Source organism: Hyperolius riggenbachi, chromosome 11 (assembly GCF_040937935.1).
Source record: "Hyperolius riggenbachi isolate aHypRig1 chromosome 11, aHypRig1.pri, whole genome shotgun sequence".
In the NCBI taxonomy this organism is placed as follows: domain Eukaryota; kingdom Metazoa; phylum Chordata; class Amphibia; order Anura; family Hyperoliidae; genus Hyperolius; species Hyperolius riggenbachi.
The window spans coordinates 209,474,695-209,484,884 of NC_090656.1; the positions used below are offsets into that span (position 1 = coordinate 209,474,695).

General features: G+C 47.1%; 1 protein-coding gene across 1 annotated transcript in view; it reads right to left on the minus strand.

Moving 5' to 3' along the window:
* Positions 1–5,009, minus strand: part of NAV2 (neuron navigator 2) — a 629,613-nt gene extending 624,604 nt beyond the window's left edge. The window contains exons 1-2 of the mRNA XM_068260211.1: positions 4,936–5,009; positions 92–601 (exon numbers count right to left, since the gene is read on the minus strand). Of these exons, the coding sequence (XP_068116312.1) occupies positions 92–235 (144 nt within the window). The 5' untranslated portion in view covers positions 236–601; positions 4,936–5,009. The remainder of the gene's footprint in view (positions 1–91; positions 602–4,935) is intronic.
* Positions 5,010–10,190: the final 5,181 nt, after the last annotated feature.

Sequence of the window (10,190 nt, forward strand, 5' to 3'; positions counted from 1 at the left end):
ACCACATGCTTTCTTCCATTGGAAAAATGAATGCTGAATAATCCAATCATCTCCAGTGATAAGCAACTTATCATTACAGCGGCTTCCTTACCCTTTTCTGGTCCTCCAGTCCATGGGCCACTGGTTTTCTCCGCTGGTGGTGCTTAGTGTCAGATTCCATCCTTCTGATTATTTGTTCAGGAAATCCAAAAAATAACCAGATGTATTCCTTTACAGCGCTCCTCCATTGAACCATCGATCCAGATGTTCCGGTGCTGAAACAGCAGAATCCATATTCAAAACTCCAAAACGCATCTCAGCATAACTGTCTCCGGCATCGCCACCCTATCGGAACCATCCAAACGCGGACCAAAGACTCCATATCCATGGCGTTCCTCACTCTCCGTCTATCATGAGAAGTCACGGGGGGTAATCCACAGGAAACCAAATCCAAAAGAAATATGACTTTACCTCCAAGAAAAGGATGGTTAACCAACCATCACCCGCTGTTGGGTCAAAATGTAAACAATTAAACTAGTTTTAATGAACGGTACCGATTTTAAATCCATATGGTGGAAGAAATGGCGTTATATCCTTGGGATTCCAAGCACCAATGTCATTCCTGCAAATACAAAGGAGAATATAACCTCATTTACTACCTGAAGGCACCTCGTATGGGCTTCTGAGACCAACGCCTCTATTGGTGCGATGCTAAACGCATTTTATACACAAAACATGTTGACATACAAATTATTCTTTATAAAACCCCATTCTCTAGTCTAATAAATAAAGGAAATTTCTAAGGCAACATTATTTCCCCACGGCGGCGTACGATTCAAAAGGGGGCTATTTAAAAAATGCATCGAAAATGTCTTGCAACGCATCAAAACATACATTGTGTTTTTATGCCTCTTACAAAACCCTCAAAATTGGACTTCAGTCAGCCAATAAGGCTTAGTTTGAGTTTGACAGATAGAAAATACTAAAAAAAAATGAATTTTAGAAGCAGCATACTAAAGAGCATGAAAAACGTTAAAAAATTCAGCACAAAAAATATTCCTGAGCAATGGTTGCAGTGTAAACACTGAAATGAAAACAGGGGGTAGGGTTTTCACGTAGGAGCAAGGAGGACATCTGCTGCCTGGTACCTCTCAGCAAGCTCAGTGCAGAAGAGCCTTTCGCTGTTTGCATATAAATTGAGCAAACCCTTGATCCCTTTTCTACTCCCAGAGTCTATCGGCGACGTGAGTGCTCCAGGCACAGCCTGCAACCCAGTCAATTAAACGACAATGCTCAATAAATGCACAATATGGTCACCGTAGATGCATCGCCATAGGTTCCATTCATGGAAGGAAAAAACCTCTGTGGTGGACAAAAAGCTAAACTCCCTACCGTCAACAGAATAAGCCAAATAATGATGGGCTGGAAAGGATTATTGGGAGGAAGGGGGGGCATAATTGTGTTCCACATATATATGGAACTCAGCGAATCGTGGCTGATGGCAGACAAGTTTACAAAACATGGCATTAAAATAACTCGGCACACGGCACTTGTACAATAAACAGCAGGAAAATGACATCAATTAACGGAGTGGTAGCGGGGTAATTACCGCTAATTACATCAATTACTGGGTTTCATTAGACATTTTTTTGTGTGAAAAGGGGACAAAAAAATCAAAACAGAAAATTGTGAGATGCCTCAGCAAATAATAATATCGTGCATAAAAACGCTGTGGAATATTTGTATCCTTAGAGATTGGTTTCATTATTGAGGAGGGCTGGCGAAGGCTTGTTTATGGACTCATCAATGAAGCGGGGGGGGGGGGGGGAGGATAGGCTGCACTGTACTCATGCTACAGAACGCACTTGTATGGGAAACACCAACACACATCTGAATGAACCAACCAGCAGAGAACGCTACTGTGTGTCAAGCAGAGATTCAAACTATGAATCTTTATTTGGAGAGTTGTCAGCGGCATCTTTGCGGAAAGTTCTCAGCTCTTGTTGTAACTGGTGCTATTTATTATTTATTCCAAGGCTGTCTCTCGGGAATCCATGGGAAGCCTTAGCATGTGCAAAATATTCTGCCTGTAATGCTAGCATATGTGCAGAATGCTCTCATGTGAAATGAGGTACCTCGTGTCGAACAATGGGGGGAACATCTGTATACCATCTGGTCGCTCTGGAGCACCTCACGTGTAACGGGGCTTTTGTTCCTGCTATGCAGGGGTTCTTTCTCTGAACGGGAACATTTAAGAGGTTGTGTAAGGCGGTAAAGGGGCCCCTGCTTTATGAAGTGCAGATATCCCTTGTCTCGGGATGAAGAGTGAGTCTAAACAATATTACAGAGAACCTAAAGTGAGAGGGATATGGAGGCTGCCATATTTGTTTCCCTTTCAACAATACCAGTTGCCTGGCTATCCTGCTGATCTTCTGCCTCTAATACTTTTAGCCATAGACACAGGCATGTAGATCAGACGTTTCTGACTCAAATCTGACTAGATTAGCCTCATGCTTATTTCAGGTGGGAGATTCAGACACTACTGCAGCCAAAGAGATCAGCAGAACTACCGGGTAACTGGTATTGTTTAAAAGGAAATAAATATGGTAGCCTCCATGTGTCTCTCACTTCAGGTGCCCTTTAAGTGAGGGAACCCCACTACATGAAGCAACAACACCTTCATCTTAGTAAACTCAGGGGTCATACAAAAAAAATGAACTGCTACAGAAAGTATAATTCCTAATTCTCTTGTACACATATACAGTATATGGATACGACCATCTCTCCTCAGGATATGCAGGGTCTACAACAGTCTTATAGGAGCGGTTCCAGTCACATACTGTATAATGGATAATTCACACAGCACACACATGTAGTGTCTAGCGAGTCATAAGAATAGAATCCTCAGGAAACACTGTGGATCCCCCCAAGTTACATAAAGGAATTCCTCCCCTAAGCACACACAGTAGGACCCCCCTTTCACATACAGGGGGTTCTTTCTTCATAGCATACACACTGGGGTCCCCACACGCATATACCAGGGGTATCCATCCCCTCATGACACACAATTGGTTCCTCCAATCACAGATAAGAAGTTTCTTCACTCAGGACACAGTGGAGTGACCCCGGAAATCTTTACCCCCTAGGGTGTCTTCTACCCTCAGCGCACACCAGAGTCATAAATAGGGGTCTCCTCAGCTTAGCCCAAATAGGAGTCACACACAGGGGTCCTCTCCCCTTAGAATACACAAGACAGACACTCTGGGTCACCAAACCTCCATAGAAACAGTGGTAACACTTAGTTTCCTCTCAACACACACTGGGGGTCACTCATATAACATCTTCCCTCGGCTTACACAGGGGTCACGAATGGTGTCTCCCCTCAGCACACACAGGGATCACGCATGGGGTCTTCCCTCAGCACACACAAGGGTCATACATAGGGTCTCCTCTCAGCACACACAGGGGTCACTCATGTGACATCCACCCTCAGCACTCACAGGGGGTCAAACATAGGGGGTCTACCGTCAGCACACACAGGGGTCACGCATACGGGATCTCCCCTCAGCACACACAGGTAGTCATACATAGAGGGTCTTCCCTCAGCACACACAGGGGTCACACATAGGGGGTCTCCTCAGCACACCCATGGGTCACGCTTAGAGGGTCTCCCCTCAGAACACACAGGGGCCACGCATAGGGGTCTCTACTCAGCACACACAGGGAGTTACACATAGGTGGTCTCCCCTTAGCACATACAGGGGCCACGCATAGGGGTCTCCCCTCAGCACACACAGGAAGTTAAACATAGGGGGTCTCCTAAGCACACACAGGGGTCACACATAGGGGGTCTCCTCAGCACACGCAGGGGTCACGCATAGAAGGTCTACCCTCAGCACACACAGGGGCCACGCATAGGGGTCTCCCCTCAGCACACACAGGGAGTTACACATAGGTGGTCTCCTCAGCACACACTGGGGTCACGCAAAGGGGTCTCCCCTCAGCACACACAGAGGGTCACACATAGGGGGTCTCCTCAGCACACACAGAGGGTCACACATGGGGGGTCTCCTCAGCACACACAGGGGGTCTCCTCAGCATACACAGAGGGTCACACATAGGGGGTCTCCTCAGCACACACAAAGTGTCACACATAGGGGGTCTCCTCAGCACACACAGAGGGTCCCACATAGGGGGTCTCCTCAGCACACACAGAGGGTCACACATGGGGGGTCTCCTCAGCACACATAGGGGGTCTCCTCAGCACACACAGAGGGTCCCACATAGGGGGTCTCCCCAGCACACACAGAGGGTCACACATGGGGGGGTCTCCTCAGCACACACAGAGGGTCTCCTCAACACACACAGAGGGTCACACATGGGGGGTCTCCTCAGCACACACAGGGGGTCTCCTCAGCACACACAGAGGGTCACACATGGGGGGTCTCCTCAGCACACACAGAGGGTCACACACAGGGGGTCTCCTCAGCACACACAGAGGGTCCCACATAGGGGGTCTCCTCAGCACAAACAGGGGGTCTTCTCAGCACACACAGAGGGTCCCACATAGGGGGTCTCCTCAGCACACACAGAGTGTCACACATAGGGGGTCTCCTCAGCACACACAGAGGGTCCCACATAGGGGGTCTCCTCAGCACACACAGGGGGTCTCCTCAGCACACACAGAGGGTCCCACATAGGGGGTCTCCTCAGCACACACAGAGGGTCACACATGGGGGGTCTCCTCAGCACACACAGGGGGTCTCCTCAGCACACACAGAGGGTCCCACACATTGGGGGTCTCCTCAGCACAAACAGGGGGTCTCCTCAGCACACACAGAGGGTCCCACATAGGGGGTCTCCTAAGCACACCCAGAGGGTCACACATAGGGGGTCTCCTCAGCACACACAGGGGCCACACAGAGGGTCACACATAGGGATAGGGAACCTCCTCACCTCTCCGCACAGCAGCCGCTTGGATGTGACTCGGGAGCTCCGGACTCTCCGCACTCCATCCATCCCGTTACCTGAGCAACGGTCTCCCCGCCTCCTCCTTTGCTCCTGCCCCGCCCTCCTCACTCAGCCCGACCAGTCCAGTGACAGAGCGCGCCACACGTGCCGAGGCTGTAGCCAATCACAGCACGCAGCCCTCAGCATCCCTCAGCCACAGCCAGGTCGGGACGCGCTCGCCGAGCGGGACGGAGTGATGGGGGACTTGCCTAGGGAGGGAAGATGCAGGTCCTGGGGAGAAGAGATGGAGGGGGGTCCTGGGGAGATGATGGGGTGCTGTGAACATTTTCGCAACTTAACTGTCAGAGAATGCAACCAAACCAATTACGGTAACGTACTATCATAAAATGCAACCAAACCTAACCCTTTTCCAGTGGCGCATCTGGAAAATTTGGCGCCTATCGCAAACATTGAAATAGGAAGTGAGAGGAGGCTCCAAGTACAAGTACCCCCCCAAGTATAGGGAGTTAGAGCTGTCCCCTGGTATAGGAAGTGAGAGGTGTTACCAGTATAAGTAGCCCCAGCCCCCTCCCCCAAGTTAATTTAGCCAGTAGCCACAGGTCCTATAACCCTTCTTCCCCAGCCAATGTATAGATAACACCCCTAACTTAGCTGCCTCTCCATTACTCACAGACCTCAATTCAGCAGCAACCGAGGAGAGGGGGTGCACAGTACTGTCACTTGTGCATTTAAAGTGCTCCACGTCCCTGGGTACTGCCCACCCTCTCTTTTGTCGCAGTTGATCTGAGGTGTTGCAGCAAATGGGGAGACAGCAGTGGCGTCAGAGCACTGGGGGAAAGGATGGCTCCCATGGTGCTGTGGCACTTATGACATAAGCCATGCCTGTACCCCTCTAGATACGCCACTGCCCTATTCTCACCTCTCCTTCTACTTATTATTATTATTTAGTATTGCTATAGCACCAACATCTTACGCAGCTATGTATAAATTATATTTTCTTGTCGCCAAACTGTCCCTTAGAGGCCAGGGCTCACAATCTAATCCCTACCATAGTCACATGGCTATGTATGTATGTAGCGTGTAGTGTTTGTATTGTAGTCTCGGGCCAATGTTAGGGGGAATCCAATTAACTTATATGTATGGTATTGGGATGTAGGAGGAAACCGGAGTACCTGGAGAAAACCTACGCAGACACGGGGAGAACATGCAAACTCCTTGCAGATAGTGCCCTGGCAGGGATACGAACAGCTTAACTGTTTCTCAGAGGGGCTCAAAGTCTAATCCCTACCATAGTCGTATGTCTATGTATGTAGCGTGTAGTGTATGTATTGTAGTCTAGGGCCAGTTTTAGGGGGAATCCAATTAACTTATCGGTATGTTTTTAGGATGCAGGAGGAAACCGGAGTACCTGGTGGAAACCCACGCAGACGAGGGGAGAACATGCAAACTCTGTGCAGATAGTACCCTGACAGGGATATGAACCGGGGGGACCCAGCGCTGCAATGTGAGAAAGTTAACCACTTTGCCACCGTGCTACCAATGCCTAACCACTACCGCTGATGCCTAACCAAACCCCCTGCCAAAGCCTAACCCTAACCACCCTACCTGCCAATGCCTATCCCCAACGCCTAACCTTAACCCCCCACCGACGCCTATCCTTAACACACGCACTGATGCCTAACCACCCCTTCACCGCAAACCCATCACGAAGGCAAAAACAATATTGTTGTGCGCACGGTTGCTAAAATTACAGGCAGGTTTATCAAAGGAAGCCAACCGTGCATGTACAGTATGAACATCGCACAGTTGCTGAACCCGAAGTTGCAGAATCTGGCAGGACAGAAATTCACTACAGGGGTCCTGAGGAGAGGAGATGGGGGTTCTGGGGAGGAGAGATGGAAAGTCCTGGGGAGGAGAGATGGGGGGTCCTTTGAGGGGAAATGGGGGTGGAGGAAAGATGAGGGGTCCTTGGAAGGGGAGATGGTGGGTCCTGGGGAGGGGAGACAGTGGACCTGAGGAGGGGGTGGATCCTCCAAGGGGAAAGGGGATGACACCCTGGATACAGGATGGCTTTCTGGCTGTCACACTGCTTCCTGGCTTTACTAGAAGGTTGTCCTGTCGCTCTTGGATTTATATAGCGCCAACATATTACGCAGCGCTGTACAATACGTACATAGGGTTACAGACAATGATAACAGGGGTGACCGACAACACAATACATGTAATAGAAAATAGATACAACAATACAGGTGATAAAAAAGCAATAAGATAGTAATCACATATTCTGGGTAGGGTGTACAATCAAGTATGATACACCAGGGGAGAGGGCCCTGCCAAAGGCTTACAATCTAGAGGGAGGGGTAGTGATACGAAAGGAGAGAGTGCATCAAGAAGTTTGGGTGCCTGGAGTCGGAGTCGGGAAAAAATGCACCGACTCCGACTCCTAGTGAATTTGTAACTGTAATTAAAATAGAAAATATGATAAAATGTTCTATTTCTCAGATAATAGTCATTAAAAATAATGTATATATACAGTAATAGCTGTGCTCAGTCCACAAAAATGAAATAAACCAATCAAAATGAGTTACTTGTGCTGCTTCAATAAAGCAGTCCCCGTATTTTTAAAGTCAGATATACATATCTAATTGTGACCGTACAGTATATATGATGTGTACACAGGAATCTCTTATATATACTAAATAACGTCTATGCTGTAAGAATAAAGCCTGATGTGTAGCCGTGTCACTAATAGAGATGGTCAATGAGATGGAAATAATTCTGCATTGATGCTGGTTTATGCAAATGTATGCACTCTCTTTGCTCATGAAATCAAATAATTTGATATGTTGTTAAAATTTGGTTTGGTGACTACAAATTAAAGGGTACCTGAGACGGATGAAAAGAAGAGTGTTATACATACCTGGGGCTTCCTCCAGCCCCCTTCAGGCTAATCAGTCCCTCGCTGTCCACCTCCACCACCTGGATCTTCTGCTATGAGTCTCGGTAATTCAGCCAGTCAGAGCAGTCTGGCTACGTGCCGCTTCCACAGCCAGGAGCATTCTGCACCTGCGCAATAGTGCTGTGCAGGTGTAGTATGCCCCCGGCGGCGGAGTGTGTGCATGCGCACTACACCAGACTGGCGAAGGAGGACAGCGAGGGACTGATTAGCCTGAAGGGGGCTGGAGGAAGCCCCAGGTATGTATAAAACTTTAATTTCATCTGTCTCAGGTTTACTTTGTTACACAGTAGTACTATACTCTACATATGCACTCCCCACAGAGATGCAGGGAATCCACTGAGAATGCTGTGCACATTGAACACAGGTGTTGTCTGTCACCCATAAACCTTGTTCAGATTGTGCATGAAGAATGTGTAATAGAGGAAGAATCTCCTCATTCCCCTGCAGAGTACCTGCACATCACTCTTACATGTACCCACAGTTACATTGCCTAGGGCCTGATAGATGTTCTTTGTTCCGGTCTGTACCTTTTACAAGTACTCTTACCAAGGACTAGTTTTAGTCTAAAGGGAATAAATATAGTAGTCTCCATATCCTTCTCACTTCAGTTGTCTTGTAAAATTCCTAAGCGTTGGCAGTTAAGAGACGAATTTCACGTTACATACTATTAATCAACAAAATTTTAATATGGAAATTAGAGGAGTCGGAGTCGATGGAATCCTAAACTGAGGAGTCGAAGTCGGTGGATTTTTGGACCGACTCCACAGCCCTGGTGGTTAGGAGGAGGTTGTTTGAGGAGCGAAGTGGTGTGTATCTGCTGACCAGGTCAGAGATGTAGGTCGGGCTGGACTTGTGTATAGATTTGTATGCCAAACAGGATCTTGAAGCTGATTCTGAAGCGAATTGGAAGCCAAGTTAACAGCAGGATAGAAGGATCATATACTCACAGAATGAAAATTCTGTATATTGCAGTATCTAGTTACAATATAACAACAGTTCTAATCTGTAAGATAAAAGAAATGTACTCAATTCAGACTGTGATCCAAGTGTCCCCGACCCCTTATAAGGTACAATAGTTTGCAATGTTATAGAGAGTAAAATTGCATGGGATTTTTTTTTTTTTTTTTTTTTTTTTTTAGCCCAACTAGACTAGACATAACTTCCTATTGTTCAGAAACTGAATTTTATTATTATTGATTTATAAAGCGCCAACATATTCCGTGGCACTGTACAAAGTAAGAAACAAACATGGGAAACATAATGATACAGACAATGGTGTACACCAATATACAAGATACATAATTAGTGACAAAATACAAAGAATGATACAACATACAGAATACAAAATACAGAAGTGGTAATGACAGTGATAAAAGTAACATGATGAATAAAATGTATAATGATTTCCAAGACACAAAAGGGGGAGAGAGCCCTGCCCTTGCGAGCTTACAATCTAATGTGTCCATGTGGCTTCTGCAATCATGCCATAATGATCGACATTTAGGGGTAGAATCATTTAAAACTGAGATCGGGTCAGGCTTTTTGTTTTTGTTGATTGTATAAGTATTCGTAAGTATATCGAGCTCTTGTGTTATTGTTTATATGTTCTTTAACACAATAAAAAGAATTTGAAAAAAAAAAGTATATCGAGCTCATTCACTTTTTTTTAAGCAATCGACATTGTGATGACCAATTCACTACCGTGTTTCCGGAAATAACGTCTATTTTCTGGATTTGCATGGTCGGTCAAAAAGCTATTTTGAAGCTACCGTTGTTTGTAATAGACAGGGCCGGTTCTAGCTACAATGGGGCCCTGGGGCAAAAGTAATTTAATGGACCCCCCTAAAAAATGCCCCCTGCAGCCTCCAAGCTGACTCCTAGGACCCATCCCACCACACACCCAGGTGCACAAGATCATTAGGTGCCTAAGCATCGTTGGGGACCCATTATTCCCCTCCTCCTTTACCTTACAAATCCAGAGTGAACACACATTGGGGTCTTACCTAATCCAGGCAGGATACAGGAGGCAGCACCATGCTCTACACTACGGTCTTCTTCCCACAGTGCCTCTCTTCCTTGTTTCCTACAGGCATGTATGGGGTCACCATAGCTGGGAGGGAGAGAACACACACCTTGGGGGGCCCACAAAGGCTCTGGGGCTCTAGGGCAATTGCCCACTTTGCCTCTATGTAAGCGCCAGCCTTGGTAATAGAAGCACAGCTTATGTTGATGGTTTTTCGTACCACCCAACAAGGCTTTCTCCGCTGGATGCTGAAAATAT